The 23,652-nt window shown below is 42.0% G+C and overlaps 1 protein-coding gene across 1 annotated transcript in view; it reads left to right on the top strand.

Moving 5' to 3' along the window:
• LOC108796146 (ras and EF-hand domain-containing protein-like) overlaps positions 1–23,652 on the top strand; it is a 66,446-nt gene that overhangs the window by 11,900 nt on the left and 30,894 nt on the right. Inside the window, exons 3-7 of the mRNA XM_018567572.1 lie at positions 5,591–5,681; positions 7,562–7,657; positions 10,509–10,690; positions 18,558–18,603; positions 21,217–21,305. Coding sequence (XP_018423074.1) covers positions 5,591–5,681; positions 7,562–7,657; positions 10,509–10,690; positions 18,558–18,603; positions 21,217–21,305 — 504 coding nt within the window. The remainder of the gene's footprint in view (positions 1–5,590; positions 5,682–7,561; positions 7,658–10,508; positions 10,691–18,557; positions 18,604–21,216; positions 21,306–23,652) is intronic.

The raw sequence follows: 23,652 nt of genomic DNA, 5'->3' as shown, positions 1-23,652 counted from the left end.
CCTATGGTCGCCTGAATCTCCGCCTGGAGATCTAGTAATTTATCTACCGGTAAACGGCATTCCATAGCAGTGGTATCTATGACAATACCCAAGAAACAAATTAAAGTGGATGGGCCTTCCGTTTTGTCTGGGGCAAGGGGAACACCCAGGCGAGATGCAATGTGTTGAAAAGTAGCCAGTTGGACAGCGCACGTATTGGACTCAGGCGGACCGATAAAAAGAAAATCATCCAGATAATGAATGATAGAATTAAAACCAGAAATGTCCCTGACTACCCACTCTAAAAAGGAACTGAATTTTTCAAATAGCGCACATGATATAGAGCAGCCCATCGGCAAACACTTGTCCACAAAGTATGAGCCCTGCCACTGGCAGCCTAACAAATAGAAACAATCAGGGTGAACAGGCAGCAGCCGAAATGCAGCTTCTATATCTGTCTTTGCCATGAGCGAACCCTTACCATAGCGCCGGACCCAAGCGACCGCCGCATCAAATGAGGTGTAAGACACCGTACAAGCCGCGGGGTCGATAGCGTCATTCACGGAACCACCTTTAGGGTAAGAAAGATGATGTATTAATCTAAATTTATTTGGATCTTTTTTAGGTACTACCCCAAGAGGAGAAACCACAAGGTTATCCAGAGGAGGAGAAGAAAACGGACCAGCCATGCGACCTAGGCTAACTTCCTTGCTAAGCTTTTCTGAAACAATAAGGGGATGTTGAAGAGCAGAATGTAAGTTACTTGGAACAGGTGGGATAACAGACAAAGAACAGGGAATCCGAAAACCCTCCAAAAACCCTGCCTCCAACAGGGATGCCGTGGCTGAGTCCGGATACCTACTTAGAAAAGGAAGCATCCTTTCCACTTTCACCGGTGTCATCCCTTTTTCCCGCATACTCACCAGAACGGGACCTGGCTTGTTTAAAACACTTGTTAAAGGCATGACTCCCTCCACAACCGGAACATTCATGTTTGAAGCGGCAACCACTTCCAAACCTGCAACTTCCTTCATTGTACTGCCAGCAAAAACCCTTTTTTCTGGCGGCCGGTTGTCCCGCGTTAGAGGAATTCCCGGCCGCCGACTGAAAAAAGGGGGCAGGTGACCTGGTAGAGGTCATCAGCTTCATCCATAAGCTGATGTCCTTATGGTCCCAACGAATTGAAGGACGAACAGATTTGCGCTGGCGAAACTGTTCATCATAACGTAGCCACGCTAAACCCCCATAAACTCTATGGGCCTCCCCTATAGCATCTAAATAGCAGAAAAGAGCAGAGCAGTGCTCCGGCGTCTTTTCGCCAATAACGCTAGCTAAAATCGCAAAGGCCTGTAGCCAGTTTGCGAAGGTTCGAGGGATCAGACGATAACGACGTTTTTCTTCGTCCTCTTTTTTGGAATCGTCTGGCTTAACCCTGTCCAGATTACATTTTTCAAGCGGCAACAGTGAAAATATCTCCACATAATCCCCCTTCCAAATTTTCTCTCTAACTTCCTGTTTAAGGTGAGAACCCAAAGGACCCTCAAAACACACATATACCTCGCACCGCGCCGAGTCTGCTAGACGAATAGTATCTACTGATTTTTCTGTTGTTTTTGTGACAACCTGGAACTCCTTACCTGTAAGCTCCCGCGATGATGCGGCGTCTGCAGGGTCCACCGCAGTCCCAGTCTGAACAGCGGAGGAAACCGCCGCTGGCAGAGTCGCGGCGGGAACGGGTATAACGACCTCCGCCGTGGAGGTATGGGGCAACAGGCGGCAACCGGCATTGTCGGTAGCGGTCCAGCTGCAAGTCTATTTAACACATCACGCAAGCCAAGCAATACGTCCTGTATCCCCTGTGAACCACTAGACCCAGCAAGCCCAGGTTTTGAAACACCCCTGGCATTAACCGAAGCGACAGCTCCCAATGATGACACATCCTGTTGACCACCGGGACGCAAGACCCGCACAAACCCCACTAAACAATTCCCCCAAAGCAGTGTGTAGTGAAGAAGAAAGTAAAAGGTTCTCACCTGGCTGAGTAGGAGCAGTCCCAACAGCCGTGTGTCCAGCATCCTGAGTAGAGAGTTCCTGCATCTGTTCATCTTCGGAGGCAGACACCTCCCCCTCTGATCTGCAGACATCTGAAGGATCCCTGTGAAAGGAGCTGCTGGACACACTTGAAACAGCTGCCGAAGGTCCGGCAAGGCTGCCGATGACGTCACCACCCCTTCTTCCTGTCAGAGAGGACCCCTCTCTGCTCCTTAGCTGTCTTCTGCGGTGCCCGTTCTGCAGAGCCACCGCAGGGGCAGACACTGCTGAAGGTATCCCTTGCTCATGTGTGGAAGAGCCCCTGGCCGCACCCCGGGACTGGCCAGTGCCCGCATCTGCACTAATCCCTCGCCGAGCTGCCTCACCGACAGGAGCATCGCCAGGTGAGGCAGCCGATTGCTCCTGTGAAGTGGATGGGGGGGAGAGGGTGTGAGGTGGCAGCTGAATGTGAACCCTCTCCCTGGGGCTCCGCCTGCGACGAGGATTCCTCCCAGGGGCACCATGCGGAAGCGCAGGTGGGCGCTTGGATGGTGGACCTGAAGGGTCCCTGGAGGGGCTCCTAACTCGGCGCTGAGCCCCACTGGATGCACCGTGTTCCGGCGAAAAACGCTCAGGAGGCCTGGACCTCCTAGCCCGTGTCGCCCGATGCTCGGTTGGTTGTTGGACGTCCTGCAGGATAGTAGCAACTTGATCCTGTAGCCAGTTTGGACCCTGCAATTGTGCAGCAGTTTTCAGTTGGTCCAATAACTGTTTTAAATCAGTCATTTTTCTGGTAGTCTTTCAAGAGGCAAAGCAGCTGCAGGGGTGAATCTCGCTTGCCGTGTGGCAAATCCAGACTGAACCAGTACTTCTCCGCCCCCCTCCAGACCACTAAGGAGGCCCTCCTGCAACTCTTGAAACCGGCCAATCAGGTAAGTGACCATCCCCCCTTAACACTAACTTAACCCCGTACTTCCGAGTTCCCTGTCCACCCTGTCATGTAGTCCTTCCGCCTATTTTTCTTTTCTTTTGCTCCAGGACTATCTGATGGTTAAACCAGCAATGATGAGTGTTCACATCAGTGATTATAAAACACAGTAAGGATAAGTATTTACAGCAGTGAGTATAACCAGCAGTAACCGATGACACAGGCTTGCAGTGTAGTCAAATGGGGAGACCTGGTGCTATAGTGTGCTATAGCCCAGGGTACTTGCGTTTCTGCGGTTCAGCGTCCTGAGTTGCGGCAGTAACTCGTTTAGTCAAGGTCCAAAGGAGCGAGTGGTGTGCTGAGTTGATCAGCGTCCACCTACATCAATAGTGGGACGCCGATCAACTAATGAGCGGCGGCTTTAAGCCGAGCGCTCGCTCTAGATGGGGCAGAGTTACAGGGCGCACCTGCGCAGGACGTAGAGCCGGGTGGAGAGAGAGGCGCCGGCGTTCCGCAACGTGCCTGCGCAGCACGATCACGGGCACTGCCACCAGAGGCCATCACCTGATGTGGGGGACCCAAGGTAGAAGGGACCCGACGTGCCCGCACAGGCCCACAAAGGACGGCGGGACCTGACCTCACCAGGGTACATCCACTACAGGTTCAGGCAATGTTTGTTTAATAGTCTAGACAGCAGAAAATAAGCTTTGCATATACAGCAAATCCCATGCTGCCACATTCTAGTTTTTCAAAAAATTCCCTGACACAAGGGGTGGAGCTTGTACAAAAAGGTGCCATCATGTAGCTGCCCTAGGGCAGCATGATGTCTAAATAAAACCCTGCTTCTTATGATAACTTTTTCAAAAGTGTATAGACAATGGGCGGAATTTAAAAAAAACGGAGCAGACAGAATCTGGAGCAATTAACTCCTCTTCTTTCATTTTCCAAGCTTAACTCAACAAAACAGAAGCTAATTTTTTAATTTCATTTATGGAGTGCTGATGATTTCTATTGTTCATTTTATTTTCTGGGTAATTTTTAACTTATTGAAAGAACAATATTTAAATCTTGCTCTATAAAATAAGTATTAACACTTTAATAAAAATTTCAAACCAATGTAGGACGCATTTAAACAATGATGGGCATCACATCATCCCACACCAAAAGAACAACTAAATCTGGTGAATGTGTCAACATGTGTCCATATTTCGTAAAGATGCAAATGATCACTTCTAAGAAACAAAATGAAAATGTTCATCAGACTACTGTATATCGTGCTCAGTGCTTCCTAATAAAGTGTCATGATGAATACAGTTCATTGAGAATCGGCGACATGCAGTGCCCCACACCTCTGAGAAGTAAATGAACTCACCAGAAATCAATGACCTTACTTAGCTTTCTGGTCATACCAGCACTTTTCTATTTATACTCCTCCGTCTCCTCCACTATTTTTTACCATCACTCCATCCTGTTATTTATCTCAATTAAAGGATTACATTTCGAGGATGATATGCCTGGAAAAAACTTTGCATAGCATTATACCTTATATTTTTGTTTAAACCATTACACATTACTCACTTTATGCGGTGCTGTCATCTGTAGCAGTTTTAGTACACATATAAATATTAGAGGCATCCGTTCCTGGCTGGGACACAACTATTGCATCCCTGATGCCTTTCGGCATACTCAGGGCCAAGTGTATCAGGGGTGGGAAGACAGAAGGGATGAGATAGTGCTGTCCCAGTCAGTTGTTCCTTTGTTTTAGATGGAGTGATGTAGATGATTGCTTAAATGCACTCTACACTTGGTTTAGACAATACTGATTTACATTGTCAGTTATTTTAGGTTGGAGGGAGGATGATGTTTGGCTGTCTGCAACAGAAAAGGGGAATACTGCCGTTCGAACCCTATGAGAATATGGGCGAACGGCAGCAGAGCATGTTCATCTGACTGAAGGCAGCCGAAGGCAGCTGATGTACGGCTCAAATCAGCTGTACTGAGCCATAGTGAATAGCCGAACGTCGTCGGCTCTGTTCACTTCGGCTCGGTTATTCACTCAGCTGCCTTCGGCAGCTAAGTGAAAACCCCCTTAGAGTTCAGTTTTATTCCAAAGCAGCCACAGCCTGAGTACAACAAGCCTTTCCCCTGACAGCATGCTGTAGAGAAGGGCCCTTGCTTTTTGTGTTGAAGCAGAAGTCTGACACTCCCCAGCAGATTCAGACCTCTGGATTCAGCCAAGCTCACACTCCCTGCTGATTGATAAACTCTTGCTCTGACTGAGCAGGGGGCATGCTGGACCAGAACTTCTACACAGAGAGGAAGGGTCATTTTCTGCAGCATGTTGGCCTGGAACAGGTATTTCTACTAAGCTTGTGGCCACTTTCTAAAAAAATTAAAATAATAAAAAACTCCAATACTTTGCGCACATTTTGTTTTGATGCACCTGGCTAATTTAAACTGATTTTAGCTGATTTAAACTAAAAGGTAAATTGGACTTTACAGTTTTGATAAGGGTCTGACACATATTTATAAAAATATTTAATTACTTTTTTGGTTTGCACCATTTGTATATAAAAGTTTGACAACATAATACAGTATACAGTATATGTTTTCCATAATTGACTGTAAACATATGTGTGTTTATTAACCCAGGAGAATTTCTGAACATAATGAAGAAGTACAACGTCTTTATGAAGAAATGGAGCAGCAAATGCGAGAGGAAGTAAAGAAATTAACCCACGAGGTATTTAAATCTCTGCTTGAGGCCTGTAATGACATTATGTACCTTTTAAATGCATTTTTACAGGCTTTGTCTAAAAGTACAGCAGTCACATACATTTTTGTGTGGAGTTGCTGAAGTCTCTAGCAACTATCTCTCACAGCATCTTGAAATAGGCCAGCAGTAAGAGGGGGGTTTAGGGTATAATTACTGGTACAAGCTCTGTGACAATGAGATTGCATTCTTAGTGGACTCCAAAAGGTCATGGGCCAAAGGTATGGATGGGGTGCATATCTAAAGAAGCAGACCTCAATGTCCTACACAAATTACTTCTATCCCACTAAATGGCTCTCTCAGCAAAACAGGCTATACAGACAATTCATTACAACAAAAATCTTCCCATAAAAATGTTATGTGCATTATTTTATGCGTGTCATTTACCTATAAATACCTCCCTTGTGTAGACATCCAAACGGCCTGTGACTGGGTGGGTGCCATTATTAGCAGTCCTAATAGACTCAGGACTGTCACTCTATAGTTCGGGCAGCTACATAAAAGGTTAGGGGAGGGGCAGCGATGCTGGGCCAGCACAGACAGTAATCTACCACTCCTAGATGAGAAGAGAGCTATGACATACAAGGAGGGAGGGGGCTGTGCTAGGGAATTGACTTTACCCTGAGTAGTCTACTACTAGCTGTACCACAGGACTATGTTATTTAAGTGTAACTTCCAAGTTATATTTTTTATGTGCTAAAAAATATAGCCCATCTTGCGCTTACACCTCCACAGCCCATTGGAGATTTGGGTGCAATGCCCAGCAGTGGCATTGCATAAACAAGTAACAATGAAGGGGCTGACTATCAGCATATAAGGATGTTTGGCTATACTATCCACTTCAGTGTGTTAAACAAGGTATTGAATACCCACTCTGCAAAAAACAATGTACCAGGACCATATTACAAGCTGAGCATTGGGCATGTGATCTCTGTTTAAGGGATAATATTTCACATTGGCTGGGTCTCTCCTTCAGTAATGATCACATGACATATTGCATCGCTGACCGCTGTGGGATGCTGGAACAGTGTTTTCTAAAGTGAATATTTCACGATTTTTGTTACCTTTTATACCAGAGCTGGCTATACACAAGTAGAATTTCTTTTTTAAAAAAAATCATTTTTATAATGTTTGTTTGATTCTCTAATAGTTAATGGAGTTAAATCAACGATCAATTTCCACCATAGTGATGAAAAAATTGAAGAAACAGGATTTTCTCAAATGAATAAACAAAATCCAAACATTCAATGTGGTTTTTGTTCAAGAAACTCCATATATTCCGAATTTGAATGTTAAAAATCAAACAAAACTGTGAACAACATATGTCAAGTGTCTGATGGCATTATCGAATGCTCTGACCAGATTCTGCATATCAAAGTTGGAAAATCTACCAGTGTATGGCCAGCTTAAAATTTGCAATGTAACTAGGTGTCTTTTTTAACTATAGTTTCTCTTGGCCCTTGGAAGTTGGTCCTATTAGATGTATGTTCTTTCAGTGGTAACTGTTGTTTTGTTTTTGTTAGAACAAGTATTAAATACTATGTTTAGTCAAATTTGTCAGTAATCCCTCCCTTCCAGTATTATCTTCTGATTCATTTGTCAGTTTCAGTTTATTGTTTTAACTTGAAAACATACCGTGTGGGGGAAAAAAAAGGTCTGAAACTTTTATTGGTTCATTTGAAGTTAATTTGTTTTTGTTAAGGTTTATGACCATGTGATTTGTATCCTGCAATTGCCTGGTTATGATTAATTTTTTCATATGCTTTGGAGAAGTCGGAAAAATGTTCCGTTTCCACACATCATGTTCAAATCATTCAAAAAGGCTCAATATTTTATTATTGGTTTCTTAGAGTCATGCCCGGAGCAGTATCCACAAAAAAGAAATGAAAAATGAGATAGATTCGAAGAATACAGAGGTGCAGCAGCTGGTGTCTGTTCAAGATGAGGTAAGACATGGAGGCATAGAATATGTAAGAATGGAATAAATAATTACACACAAACTGGTCCAAGTGCCTACATCCAACCCTAACTACTGTGTTCTGTGTTCATTTGAGATTATTCAACTAAACTAAGGGAAAACTACAAAAATTATGTTAGTCAAACAAAACGTTATTCTCAGAGAAAATTGTGATAGCAAAAATTAAGTGAATTTTTTTTTATTTTTTAAAGGTGATAAAAAGTAAAAAATAATAAAAATTTGAAACCAACCCTGCCGCCCCCACCGCCAGGCATGCACATTGTATGTAAATGGGGGAAAGGGGACTTCTAACAAAAATAAAATAAAATAAACATTGTAATGCACTGCGATCAGCACATTAGCACTGTGCCTGGGAACATACACTAGCAGCTGTGCGTTGCAGTGCAACTGCTTGTGTGAATGCAGCTTAAATGGAGGGCCGCTGTATGGACACAAACTGTGCAGACCATGAATGAGTCTTCTGCTTGATGAAAATTGTATTCACTGGACTTCCTTGAATTTTAATTCACTACCCCTGGTCTAGGGGTTTTGTGTAAAGGAATTTTACTTCCCTGATCCCCATTCCCTGACATTCATCACTCACCTCGTCTCCCCTACGCTAATGGCTACTTACTGTATAATGCAAGGCTATGGGACCTGCATTAAATGTGATGATGTCAGTGGGCCTCTCACTGCCACAGCACAAGGGGGGAAGGGACAGCGAGCGTGAGCCTGAGGAAGCATGGATCAGTTAAGTAAAAGTCACAATACTCCTAGACAAAGACAAGCAGTTTTTTCCCCTGGAGATATACTTTAATGCTGACCTCCTAAGTGATATAAAGATACTAATTATTGCAGCACTATATTCATTAATGCATCAGTAAGTATATTTTTTGTAATGCAGGCGGTATAAGTACCTGACTTAGTATCAGCTTAAAGTTCACTGTACAGCCGAGCTCTGACTTGACAGAGAGAGACAGCACAAAAAGCCAGTAAGTAATCTTAGAACTGGATGAACAGGGATACAAATTATTTGACAGGTAAAACAACTCCCCTATATATATATGTTTCATTTAGTGCATGCAAAAACATGTGGTCTGGATATTGCTACTCTTTAATGAAGGCCACGGCTCACTAACTGTCCCTATTAGGAGACAGTTCAACACAAGACTGTACAGGAGGCACCAAAACTGCCTGCTCTTATCTTCACCATGCTGCTTTGGAACCCTCTAAATATTCTAAGCAATTACTGACTTTTTGAAAGTCATTATTTGTTTATGGCTATGCCTGCCCCTCCCATATTCCCTCCCCTCATGAGACAGCCCTTGGAAGTGTCCATATGTTGCCATACCTGATAGTATCAGGCTTTTCTTAGGCCTTCAGTCCCAGAACAGAGCAGTTTTGGGGAGCATGGTAAAGCTTATGCATTAGTTTGCCTCCTATGGGCACCAGTTACATTAAAAATATAATTGTTTGATACAGGAACACTTAAAGTAAACCTGCAATGGGAGAGATGCATGACTGCCATTGTTGATTTACCTCTTAAAATGCTAGTTGACCGATTGATTACAGTACTTTCTCAGTCACTGACCTGAAAGAGGTACGCAAAAAAAGGAAAATCAGAGAAAACACAAGTCTTGACCTGTATACTTGTTCTCAGCCAATGAGGATCAGCATTAGTTTTAGTATTGCCACTAGCTTTCTTTTATAACAGGTTTCTTTACAATAATCTACAAATACTTATTTCTTGTTTAATGAAGTGATATACTGTGTAATATTGTCCCCACCCCCTCCTTGATCAACATGCAATTAAAATGTTTCTATCAAATGATTTTGTTTTTCAAAAAATACTCATTTTGAGACCCAGCGATGACAACTGTTGGGGAAACCCAAACTCGGGGGTTTCAATAACGTTGACTGTTTTGGCCATATTAAAAAGTTAATGTATTTCTTTTACATGGAGAACATAACATACAGCGTATTGGAATCTACATTGCTCTGGGTGGCTATGGTCCTAATACAGTATATATAGGGTCTGAGTTGGGTGGAAACCTGGCTATCTATGTCCTTTGAAGTGTACATCTTCTTTCTGATGTCATATGCAGAGGTGACGAACGCATGTTGTTTACGATTCTTCTAAAAGGACAGCTGTTGTGCACAGGAACCAATTTTCTTTCTAAATAGATTTGAAGTAGCATTCTCGGGTGGTCATTACATAAGGTTAATGTAGGATGTTAGACAATATTTGATTAAAACAAAATAAAATGGCTGTTCCAATTTCCCCCTCACATCAGTGGGTCTGTTGGCTGCTCTTTGCTCTGAGATTGGTGGGAGGGGTCAGCAGCATTCAACCACGGATCTTTTTCAAAAGCATGACATGAAAGAACATATGCCTGGGATCCCTTTAGATGTGTCTGCTTCTCCCTGCTGGCCACTGGGCGCTGCAGACTTTAGCTGTGCAGTCTGCTGATTGGTTGACAGGTTGCAGGCCCATCTAAGGATGTGTTCTTTCAAGCATGTGTTCTTTCACATAAAGTTCAGGAACAAAATGATTCATGATAGAGAAAGCAAATACCGTAGCTGTGAGAGCGGGCCCAGAAAAAATACAATACAGTTTCAAAGTAATACAAAGTAATTGATTAATGATGGAGGCTGTTCAAACAGGAATAAATGTGGCCTCAAGATCGCTGCTGCAAGTATAAAGGGTTATATTGTGGAGCTGCAAGTTTGCAGTGAATTGAGAGTAATCAGTTTCAACACAGGCGAGGACTTGCTACAAGTGTGAGAAAAAGGGTACTATATGTCATGTGCCACGAATAATTTGTGCTTTACTCTAACAGCTGGAACGAGAGCTCAAGAACCTCCGCGGCACAGAGAAGGTTACAAAATCAGAGAATGAGAAATTAAAACGTACCAACCAAGATTTGGAACAACAGCTGGAGAAAATACGAGACCAGCTGTCTGAAGCTCAAGGCTGTTTGAGTGAGATGAACCAAAAAATTATTCAGATTGAGGCTGAAAAGTAAGAAAGCTTCATTTGTTAATCTTTTGACCTTTATTTTGTACCTTGATAAAAAAATAACATATTTGTAATAATTAAATTACATTTATACATAAAAACTAAATATACATAAAAATGTATTTATAAATGTCTGGTTCTGGTTAAATAAATATCAAGAATTATTCCAGTAGTTTTCAGTAAATACAGCACAAGCAAGACAGAAAAATAAATAGCGCCCTAAAGAGCATGTTTCAACATTAAGGCTAGTAATGAGAATGGTGGACCCTTGCATGAAGAGTGTAAAGTGACACTAAACTCAGGAGTTGAATATTAAAAATACATTCAACTACCTTAACTATTAACAAAAATGTATCTTATCTGTGTATCACTCGGCTGTAGATCATCATATAATCTCTGAATCGGTGCTGACACTGTCCTTCCTTCTGGAGGGTAGCTACTTTTGTTCCCCATAGTCCCTGTGTGTGTTGTAAAAGTAGCCACAGCTCCAAGCTCCCTACCATGATGAGCTACAATCCCAGTATAAAAATTAGTAAACTAAAAGTGAAATTGTAGTCTGTCTTGGGAGCAAGTTAGGGGTGGTGGCTACTTTACAACACACAGGAACTGTGGGGAACAAAAGTACACACCCTCCAGAAGGAAGGACAGTGTTAGCATAAATTCTGAGATAATTTGAGGACCTACAGCTACATTATTGTTAATAGTTGGGGTACTTGAATGCAGTTTTTAAATTTAACTAGTGTCACTTTAAGTTGCCACATCCCTCAAACATCCTGTAATTTGGTAAGGTTGCCAAGAGGTTGGGGTCCTCAGGCATATGCTTTCCTTTTCCTTGTCCTACAAAGCTTCTTCTGCTGTCCTTCTTCAGTGAGCTACCTTCATCATGCAACTACAGTTCATTGCAAGTGGGCCAACTAATCCCTTCAATGTCTGAGAAGCTTGTATACACAGGTTTCATTCTTAATTAGATTCAGTAAGTGCTTTCCCTGTATTTAGTCAACCACAGTGCCTTACATGCATTTAGTCAACTATAGAAGCGGTGTTTTTCATGTGTCCATAATTAAAGAGAATCTGTCATGTGGCCCAGGGAAAAGTGACAGATTATCTTGATAGTTTACCCTCCACTACCACTGATTCTTACTATCCCCATGGCTTCCCACTGCTGCATCTATCAGAGCCCTCACAAATACCTGTACTTCCAGGTATGTGTCAGCATGTGACCTTCTTTTCTTCCTTTTAGGAAGTAAAGGAGTAAGGAATCTTTTATGGAGTAAAAAATGTTATTTAAATTGTTTGCGATACAGATCACTCATACATTTTCATTTTCATTACCTGGATACAGATGTTTGTGGGTGTTACTTCACAATGTGAATAAACAGATAAGCCCAAATGCACACACAGTCACTATACTCTGCACACTATGCATACACAAACAGGCTGGTTTACTAAAGGAGTTAGGACTCTTCAATTATAAACTTCAATTTTTCAATCATGTGAAAATGAAGTGAATTGAATAATTGAAGTGAATATTGATACAATTTATTGTATAAAGATTCTCAACCCATTTAGCAAATCAGCCTCAATGCCCCAGGTTTTGCACAGTGCACAAACAATTGCTCACATATTGCTGATAGCTTACCTTGCACTTCCTATATTCAGTGATGTAGCTTCTTGTCTTCTCCATGAGGAATTAAAACACTGAGGGAGATGAAGGGCCAGTCATATGTTAGAAGTAGATTATTGCTGGGATTAATTGTGAAAAGTTAAAGTGACACCAAGCTCAGGCGTTAAATCCTAAAAATGCATTCAAGTACCTTACCTATTGAACAAAAATGTATCTTACTTGTGTATCACTGAGCTGTAGATTCTCAAATCATCTCTGAATTTGTGCTGACAGTGTCCTTCCTTCTGGAGGGTGGCTACCCGCTTTGTTCCCTATGGCCCCTGTGTGTGTTATAAAGTAGTTACCGCTCCAAGCTCTCTCCTGTGATGGACTACAATCTAACTCCTAATTAGTAAAACTATGGGGGTTATTCACAAAGCTGCAGAAGGATCTAGCCGTAGCTCTGGCCGATCCTTCGGCTAGCTTCGGCCCTAGGACCCCTACGGTTCAGTAGAACCGAATGGCTGCTGTACGGGCTATTCACTATAGGCCGTACAGCTCCCAAAGTTGGCCGAGGGGCTCAGTCTGAGCCCAGGTGAAATTCGAAGCTGGCCGAACGGCGGGCCATTGGCTGATCGACAGCCTACTACTGACAGCTGGGTGGAGCCAGCCGTCATCTTACGGCTGGCTCCGGCCACTTGCAGAGACAGAATGGCGTCCCTGGTTACCTGGTAACCAGTGACGCCATTCTGTTATTACACTGAGAACTCGGGCGGAGCCGCTGTGATATCACGGCGGCTCCGTCGGGTTCTCAGTGTGTAATGACAGATGGGCGTCCCTGGTTACCAGGTAACCAGGGACGCCCATCTGTCATTACGATGAGAGCTTAGCAGAGCCGGCGGTGATATGAAAGCCGACTCTGCTGAGCTCTCATGGTACTGACAGTTCCGCGTCCCTGGTTATCTGGTAACTAGTGGACACTGATCTGTCAGCACCATGAGAACTCAGAAGAGTCGGCTTTGATACCACCACCGCCTCCGACAAGCTCTCATTGTAATGACAGCTGGTCCTGGCCTATAGAAAACAGTTGGGTGGAGCTAGCTGTCACTGCTAGCTCCGCCCAATCGTTTTCTCTTTTCTTTTTTCTACTTTTTTAAACTGTTTTTCTATTCTGTTCGGTACCTCAGAAGGTACCGAGCAGAATAGCCGAGCCAAATGCCGCTCAGCCGATCCAGATCCAGAGTCGAACTCCTTCTGCACTTTGGGTCGGCCGAACATGCTGAGCATGTTTGGCCGACCTGAAGCCAGCCACAGCAAGCCGATGTACGGCTGATTTTAGTCGATGTACGGTCGATTAGCCGTACAAACCTGAAGTGAATAGCCGAACAGTGTTCGGCTCACTTCACTTCGGGTCGGCAGCTTTGGGAATAACGCCCTAAAACCCCCTAAATGTGAGATTGTAGTTCATCATTGGACTGAGCTTGGAGCGGTGGCTACTTTACAACACACACAGTAGCCACTCTCCAGAAGGAAGGACAGTCTCAGCACCAATTCAGAGCTGATTTGAGGATGAACACCTGCGTGATGCACAAATAACGTACAGTTTTGTTAATAGTTATGGCACTTGAATGCATTTTTAAGATTTAATTTCTGAGTTTAGTGTTACTTTAAAGAACTTAAAAGCAGAGAGTAATAAAATTGTCTCTATGGGCTTCAGCTCACATTTTTTTGTAGTCCTGATACTATATATAATTATAGCAGAACTTAAGGACCCAGCTGGAAACCCAGCAGACATGAGAGCACCAAGAATTTCTGTGGAAAGTTTTCCTTCATAGAAAACTAAGCATGGGCATGCCATTATTGCATCCAACAGCATAGTGTGTTTTTTTTTTCTTAATGGGTTCCTGAGGCACTTATATTGCATTGTGAAATGCAGTGCCTAGGCTCAAGTATCTCAGAACTTAGAACCTGAATACTAAAGTTTGGGGGCTCCTGGGTTGTCCTGTAGCCCCACTGAGGATAACAAATAGAAACTACAAGAACCAGGTGCTGTCTGCTATCACCATACAAGGCTAATTTCCTAATTCTTAACTGAAAAGTGGTTCACGTAAATGTAGATAGTCACCATATTTGTACAATATTACTTAGGTACATTGTAGTTCCTACTTAATAATGCTGCACAATGGCTGGTTCTCTCTCTTAGTGAAAGTCTATTAGGCACTGTCTGCAATCATTAGGGCTTGTCACACTAAATCCGGACCAGATCTGCATGAGTTTCTGCACATGCAGTGCAGTGTGTTTTGCTGTGGGCTTTCAGTGCGTTCCAGGGCGTTTGCATGTGTTTTTGATGCGTTTGCATGCATTTTGGTGCATTCCAGAGCAGAAAAAATAGGGCATGCGGCAGTTTTTCCACATGCTCTGGAACAGAACACTGTGGTATGAACTAGAGCCCAAAATACCATTGGAATACATTGAATGCATTTTTGATTTGTTCTGTAACTGCTCTACTCCGCACTTGGTGTGTACAAGCCCTTAGGCCTTGTTCACACCAAATGCAGAGCAGATCTGCATGAGTTTCGCAGTGCAGTGGGTTGTGACGTGTTTTTGCAGCGTTTTTTGCCACGTTTTTGATGTGTTCCGGCCTGTTTTTGGTAAAAAAATAAATACATTTGTTTTTTTAGTTTAAAATGGGCTTTCAGTGCGTTCCAGGGTGTTTGCATGCGTTTTTGATGCGTTTGTATGCGTTCCAGAGCAGGTAAAATAGGGCCTGCTGCAGTTTTTGTATCTGCTCTGGACCTGCTCTGGAACGGAATGCTGGGAGGTGAACTGTAGCTAAAAATACAATTGGAACACATTAGATGCAGTTTTGCTCCGGCCTGTAACTGCTCTGCTTCCAGCCACAGCAAGCCGATGTACGGCTGATTTTAGTCGATGTACGGTCGATTAGCCGTACAAACCTGAAGTGAATAGCCGAACAGTGTTCGGCTCACTTCACTTCGGGTCGGCAGCTTTGGGAATAACGCCCTAAAACCCCCTAAATGTGAGATTGTAGTTCATCATTGGACTGAGCTTGGAGCGGTGGCTACTTTACAACACACACAGTAGCCACTCTCCAGAAGGAAGGACAGTCTCAGCACCAATTCAGAGCTGATTTGAGGATGAACACCTGCGTGATGCACAAATAACGTACAGTTTTGTTAATAGTTATGGCACTTGAATGCATTTTTAAGATTTAATTTCTGAGTTTAGTGTTACTTTAAAGAACTTAAAAGCAGAGAGTAATAAAATTGTCTCTATGGGCTTCAGCTCACATTTTTTTGTAGTCCTGATACTATATATAATTATAGCAGAACTTAAGGACCCAGCTGGAAACCCAGCAGACATGAGAGCACCAAGAATTTCTGTGGAAAGTTTTCCTTCATAGAAAACTAAGCATGGGCATGCCATTATTGCATCCAACAGCATAGTGTGTTTTTTTTTTCTTAATGGGTTCCTGAGGCACTTATATTGCATTGTGAAATGCAGTGCCTAGGCTCAAGTATCTCAGAACTTAGAACCTGAATACTAAAGTTTGGGGGCTCCTGGGTTGTCCTGTAGCCCCACTGAGGATAACAAATAGAAACTACAAGAACCAGGTGCTGTCTGCTATCACCATACAAGGCTAATTTCCTAATTCTTAACTGAAAAGTGGTTCACGTAAATGTAGATAGTCACCATATTTGTACAATATTACTTAGGTACATTGTAGTTCCTACTTAATAATGCTGCACAATGGCTGGTTCTCTCTCTTAGTGAAAGTCTATTAGGCACTGTCTGCAATCATTAGGGCTTGTCACACTAAATCCGGACCAGATCTGCATGAGTTTCTGCACATGCAGTGCAGTGTGTTTTGCTGTGGGCTTTCAGTGCGTTCCAGGGCGTTTGCATGTGTTTTTGATGCGTTTGCATGCATTTTGGTGCATTCCAGAGCAGAAAAAATAGGGCATGCGGCAGTTTTTCCACATGCTCTGGAACAGAACACTGTGGTATGAACTAGAGCCCAAAATACCATTGGAATACATTGAATGCATTTTTGATTTGTTCTGTAACTGCTCTACTCCGCACTTGGTGTGTACAAGCCCTTAGGCCTTGTTCACACCAAATGCAGAGCAGATCTGCATGAGTTTCGCAGTGCAGTGGGTTGTGACGTGTTTTTGCAGCGTTTTTTGCCACGTTTTTGATGTGTTCCGGCCTGTTTTTGGTAAAAAAATAAATACATTTGTTTTTTTAGTTTAAAATGGGCTTTCAGTGCGTTCCAGGGTGTTTGCATGCGTTTTTGATGCGTTTGTATGCGTTCCAGAGCAGGTAAAATAGGGCCTGCTGCAGTTTTTGTATCTGCTCTGGACCTGCTCTGGAACGGAATGCTGGGAGGTGAACTGTAGCTAAAAATACAATTGGAATACATTAGATGCAGTTTTGCTCCGGCCTGTAACTGCTCTGCTCTGCTCCTGGAATGCGCTTGGCGTGAACAAGGCCTTAGATTATCTGTGTGGCTGAGATTTTGGAGGTATTGGGGGCTGAATGACTGGAACTATTAATTACAAATAGAGGGAAAGTCTGTAATTCTGTTAAACAGCCATGGAAATATGGTACATTGACCCTGAAAAATGATGGATGCTACATGAAAAATTACAATGTTAAAACTTACACTGTAATTTTCCATTAACCAGTGTTGTGAAAAGTTGTTCTGCTCTGAAAAAAATAAAGGATGTTTTTGATGTTATTACAAAACAAATAACTGAGTAGAGAGGCATTTCAAGACTTCACTTCACAAAGCTCAATTTTTTCTCTTTAGATGTTTACAGCTGTGAAGTCATACATTCCATTTTTGTAATGTTACTATTGTTAATGTCAGCCTTTCTGTACAAACAGCTATTTCCACCCTGGTGGTTGGGGCAGCAGCATGTTTTTCTATTGTTGAGCTTTACATTACATGTCCTACATCAAAGTGGGTGAGGTTGTTTGTTGTTGTCAGACAGTGTCCACATAGATTCTTTAATCAAGACTGGGCTCATGAGCTGTGCAATGACCTTAGAACTAAATGCACACTTCCTATTCCATTTTTAAATGGGTAAACAAGCTGCCTCTGACTACATCCCTGTAACATACTGTTATGTCCAACAAGCACTGTGCTCGTAAATGGGCACCTAACAATGGTCCTGGATATGGTCTCACTCCAGATTAGATGCTGGAGTTATGGATAACTTGGATAGGTCCCTTCACCACAGAACACAATGTTACGCATTATGTGCTAGAACAGGGCTGCAGGGTCAAGTCCAAAGATTAACCATGGTTAAAAAAACAAAAAAGAAAACAAAAATGGTTAAAAAATAAAGTCTCATCTGACAAATAACAGTGTAAACAGAGTGCAATACAGTATGTGTGGCATAGTCTTTTGTCAATGATATTGTATTCAGCCTGCAGGAGGAAACCAAAACCACAAATGCAGCTGAACTTGGCAAGCAAAGGAGAATAATTGGATATATCTCATCATAAAGCTTCATTTTTTTTTTGCAATGACCCGAAAAGGGTTGTAGAGGTTAGGTTGTAGTGAGCTCAGTATCTTGGTAGAGAGAGACCAGTTGTTGTTCAATAGCTCACCAGTGGTCAGAGGCAGCCAGTTGAGAGTGTTGTCTGTTTCAGTTTGGACGAGATCCCAGAGTGTGCCCCTAAAGGATATGTTGACTTTAGGGAGGTGACAGAGACAGTTTTCCACCAGGGCTGGTTCTAAACTCAAGGAGGCATACTGGTCTGGGCATCTGTCGACTGACAGACTATGAATTAATTCTTGTACACAATAATGTGGAGGGGATACCCTTACCTGCATGTCCTGCCAGTTTGGTGGAGTTTGTGCAGTAGTGGATGCATTAGGGCTCAATAGCATAAGGTGTTCCTGGACAGGTAAGACATGATCTGCAGGGCAGCTCCATCAAACTTAAACAAGCATTCATTATGAAGGAGGTCTTCCTTCAAGGTAAACGGCCTACCAGATAGCATCCCGGGGTCTATTGGCACCAGTTGGCTTCTCTCCTAAGGCACAATTGACTCTATTCAGTTTTGTGACAATGACACAAATATGGTTAATACAATTTTCTTTTCTTTTATATTGTCCGATTATTATCATTTTAGTTAATGGCTCATGAGCCATTCCTGAGAAAACGTAATATACAATTTAAGATATTAAAACATTTACGACATTGTAAGATTTTATAAACTTGTCTTTCATAGGGAGGCAACAGATTGTAAAGATGCCATGGACATTTCAAGTACTCAGGTATAGCATTCTTTTGGACGTTTTTGATAACCATCCATTATTACGCTGATTTAAATGTTGGGAAGTGCTGTAATGTAATGCAAAGCCCACAGATGCCTTGGACAGATATAGGGGATGCATAAATCCTGTATTAGTTTGAACATAACACAGGATGAAGAAAACTTTCTGTGTGAGTGCTTAATTTTTCTTTTTTTCCAAGGAGAAAGTGGTACCAGTAAGAGTCACTATAGTCAGGATAGATTACAAAAACAGGAATGCTTTCTTCTCCACTGATTTTAACATAAACACATACTTGCAGCTTGGGGAAATAATATGATGAAGGCAATACTAAGGCCTCCCTCTCCCCTAGAGGGCTCTAACAGGGAGTCCAATAAAGAGGTGGTATCCCATAAACAATCAGTTGAGTTTGTCTGTAATTCTTTCAACATTTTTAGTACCAGACAATTATCATCTATTGTCTATGGGTCGATTTCTTCTCTAATTCAATCTTAAAAACTGTATTGAGATTCTGTTTTTAGCATCAAATTTCACACAAGAGAAAAGCTGGTTCCACAGATTCCAACTACTAGATCAGAAAAAAACTATGCAGTTTAAGAGCCTACTTGGATGGATGTAAATGGGATAGAATACATTTGATCAAATAGATTATTTAGATCACAGGTCCTTACACTACATAGATATTGGTAATATTTTGTTGATCTGCTTTGGGATCAGTTTCAAGCTCCAAATAGATGTTAGAGGATGGTTGATGGATGTGCAGAAATTATCTGACTGCTCTAAAGGAAACTCCCACAGGACCAAGTAACTTCTATGGTACAAGGAGGGAGCAGAGTGGTGTGGGGGTTAGGAAGGGGAATAAATAAAAAGTTTGCTATACTACCTGATTGGCTGTTCTCTCCAAAAGGGAGCCAGCCAGAAGGTTTAGGGAACACCCAGAGACACAAAATTGTCGCCTGAATTGAGTTAAAACGACCAAATCAATCAATTGTCATCTCATGTCTTTGGGCACCCTTAGCTAATTATACAAGATTTCAGTTATGAATTGAAAAACTTGTATTGTTATTAACATATGGAGAAATTGTAAATTGGACACATATTTCATATAATTCAGCCCGAAAAGTGTATGTCTGGGCAAAATAGAAAGCATGTATTCTGTACACCTATGCAATACCTGCACATTTCCCCATTCCCCAGCGCCCTGCTAGCTTCCTGCTGTTGGCTGAAGACACTACTTATGTTGCACTGAAATCCTAAGCAGTATTATCTCTTCTGCTAGATTAGAGAATACCTCCCCATTTCCTCATCTACATAGCATAAGGGTGAGGTGTTCTGTAGTCCAGCAGGAGAGAACTCAGGCAGGGCTAACAGCACTTAGGAACAGCTGTTCTTTCAGCAAGCCCTCAAGAGAACAGTGATCAGCTTGGTAGTAACATTACCAAATCTCATACCATATCTTGTTAGATTAGCAATCAGAGGCAGTAATGCCTAAGATAATCTAACACTGCAGGCACACAGGTATTAGGCTACAGAACAGCACATCAGCACTCCTATTTTTGAGCAAAAATTAACATTTTTAGGGTTCTGCTTGGACGTAAATAATTTTTAGATATAGATTTTCAGATATAGATTTCTCTATAAGATAGTAAATCTTTGCTATTTGAGTCCATTTACAGGGGTTTTGTCCAGAACTGACCCTTACCTGTAATTGGTTAATGCAAATTAAAAAGTCTTACAAATCATCTTCCTGCAAGATTCTCTTCCTTAATGAGGATCAGAAGATTGATAAAGTAATCGCACTGCTCTCCTTTGCTATATGTTGATTAAAGCAGGGGTTGGTGCAGAATTGACCCCTACCTGTAATTGGTTAATGTAATTTAAAAAGTCTTACAAATCCTCCTCCTACAAGATTCTCTTCCTTAATGAGCAGCAGCAGATTAAATAAGTCATCCTACTGCTCTCCTCTGCTATAAGCATGTTCAAGAAGGGAATCTGATGGCACCGTGCAATGCAAAAGAGCCTGAGTGGATTAGAATTAGGGTTGCACAGATACCAAGTACAGTACTTGGTAAGGAGCACATGGAGCTCCTGGGATTTGTACATCTCTGTTTTATTGTATGATTTTGTTTTTATAAATATAAATAAAGGGATGCACAGATACCAGTTTTGCGAGTACGAGTATTGGTACTTGCCGAGTACTTACAAGTACGAGTACTGATACATTTTTGTTTATTGTCATGTGACAGTTTTTCTAAAACAATACAGACTAATGATTTCAGGACAGTAGTGGAGTGCCAGAGCTAAGTCCCAGCTGCAACCGCTGCAACCCTGGTAGTTCTCCTGAAAATGCCAAGTATCTGCACTGGTACTCGAAAGTATCTGTGCAACCCTAATTAGAATGCTGACCTTCCCCTTACCAGACCACCACAGTGTGGGAGATTACAAGAGGCTAATATCAAGGCATATTCAGGTTCTTACGGTAGCTAGCTGTATGTAAGAATGTAATGATTTATTAATGAGTACAGTACACGTAAACTGGATTTAATGGCATTTATATATCTGAGACCAAGAGACCAGCTTTAACTTCCAAAGCCTTAAAACTGTTGTATAATACAGTTCTACCAGATTTGTTTCCAGGATCCTACTCTGAAAGATCAACATAAAGAACAGAAGCCTGAAGTTAGTGATCAGGAATCTGCAGAACCGTAAGTATGATTGATGTTTTATCTTTAGCAGTATCCCATGGAGCTGAAGTGCCACACTTTTCTCTGATCCAGATGCTTTCACACAGTAGCATCAAACGCACTGCATCTCAGACGGTTTGACTTTGACAAGCCTTTGATGTCTGAATACAACACATTCTGCATTTCCTGTTACAATGGAAGGCTGCTGAATGTGTGCTGTCATACATGACAACATTAGTCGAACAACACACAGGAAACAAATTGTTTTTACATCATAACATTCGGGTTTCAGTTCCTTATTTTTTTTTCTTAAGATATTCCTTCAAATAATGTCACCGCAGGTTCAGTGGTAAGCTGAGAAACCTGCTTTGTGAGAATCATTTAGAAGGAAGTCAAATAGTAATTATTTGCAAGTCCAAGGGGCTTTAGTGCAGGCAGGATATGAGTAATGTATCGTAGAAGCAAGTTTGTAGATGCTTATATGAGGTATATTATGTAAGATGACATAAGTGTGAAATCCTCTCTCCAAACACTAAAATACTGTAACTATTCTGAGGTAAACTTCAGAGATGAAGAAACTTGTTATTGCTCAGGTTCACAACGGGTTCTTCACTCTTTTTGGTGTGTCTCCCTAGGGGCATATGACATGTCCTAATAACTACAGTATATCGATTTATAGGTTTGTAAACTTATTTATTGAAGATGCCCATAGGATATACTTCCTCAACTCACTGACACAATTTTACTCAGCCCTGTGAATATGGACTTCCTTGTGTCAGAACTTTTATAGAATCTGCCTTCTGAACTAGTGTTGGGCTCGAACAGCGCTCGGTCGTGTGTTCGCCGAACACACAAACTATAAGGATGTTCGGCGTTCTGTTCGACCACTGAATGCCCCAAAAGGCAATGCCCTTTGTGAAGCCCTAATTGGCTAAAGGCTTGCCCCTGACCACACGTCAGGGGCAAGACTTTGCCCTATCAGGGCTCAGTACTCATGATGACTTTGCCCAATCATGGCTCGCCTATCAGATGACAAAAAACTACACAGTTGGGCGGAGCTAGCTGTCACCGCTAGCTCCACCCAATTGTTTATGTTTTACCGGCATCTGTCAAAATGCCATTATGCGGCTGGAGTTCGTCGCAAGCGGACGGGACAGCGGTCGGCAGGGTTTTTTTTTTCATTATTTCTATTTCTTTTTTATTGTTTTATTTTTTTCCAGGGCAGTACCCGAATCCACATACACCTTTTATGGCCAATAAATTGTATATAAGGCTTCAACATGGGGAGATTTGATTTTCAATGCTCTACCCCCAAAGACTTGCATTGAGTTCGAGTTCAAATACGAACTTTCCCCGTGTTCGAAAGTTCGAATTCAAACCAAACAGGGGGTGTTCGGCCAATCACTATTCTGAACTACAACTCAATATCTGAACAATGAAACATTATCATTGCTTGTTGGAAGTAATACATGATGGGATATGTACTCTTGAGAAAACAAGATTGTATTGCATCAAGCAGCAAGGAAAGAGATGCAAAGTACAAGGTTATTCTATTTTCCTAGATTCACCTAGGAAAGTGGACTTACCCTTTAAAATGAATCTATGGTCAAAATGCGAAATCATACATTTTTTTTTCATTTCGGTTTTGTTCATTTGTTTCGGTTTTAAAATTTTCATTTCGGTGCACCTCTACCTCTTACACTGGTGGTCAGTGGGAAGAAGAATGCCCCCTTACATTGGTGGCCAGTGGGAAGAATAATGTCCCCTTACACTGGTGGTCAGTTGGAGGAAGGATGCTTCCCTTACATTTGTGTTCAGTGGTAGGAAGAATGCCCCCTTACATTTGTGGTCAGTGGGAAGACGAATGTTCCCTTACGCTGGTGGAGTAAAATTGCCCCCTTATACTTAAATGACTGCAGGGCACTACATATCATATAATGATATACAGGCTATATGTTATACCTACTGTACTCTCAGTCTGGAGTAATTCAAACTCTGCAGTGACATCTACAGTACAAAAGAAATACTGAAATGCTTTGGGACACATGTATTGTTTTAGCAGGAGGTACTTAAGAACACTTTGTAAAAGGTATAAAAAAACCCCATAAATGCAGATTTCACTGATACAAAAAATAATAATATTTTGTATATAGGAAAAGGTAAATTTCTTCCCTTCATGGTAAAATGGTAAAGGTTAGTTTTAGGCGTTATCTACAGTATGAAGCATAGCACAACTTAAAATGTGCCTAAAGCCCAAAGGTTTTTTCAGTTTTGTATAGTGTCAAAAAAAAACTCAGGAAGGTTTTTATTGCTATCTAAATCCCCACTGGGGAGCTTAATCCCAGTCTCTATATGTTCTGGTGAACAT

Source organism: Nanorana parkeri, unplaced genomic scaffold, assembly GCF_000935625.1.
Source record: "Nanorana parkeri isolate BGI_ZX_2015 unplaced genomic scaffold, ASM93562v1 scaffold1066, whole genome shotgun sequence".
Taxonomy (NCBI): Eukaryota; Metazoa; Chordata; class Amphibia; order Anura; family Dicroglossidae; genus Nanorana; species Nanorana parkeri.
This window is presented reverse-complemented; position numbering and strand designations above follow the sequence as displayed.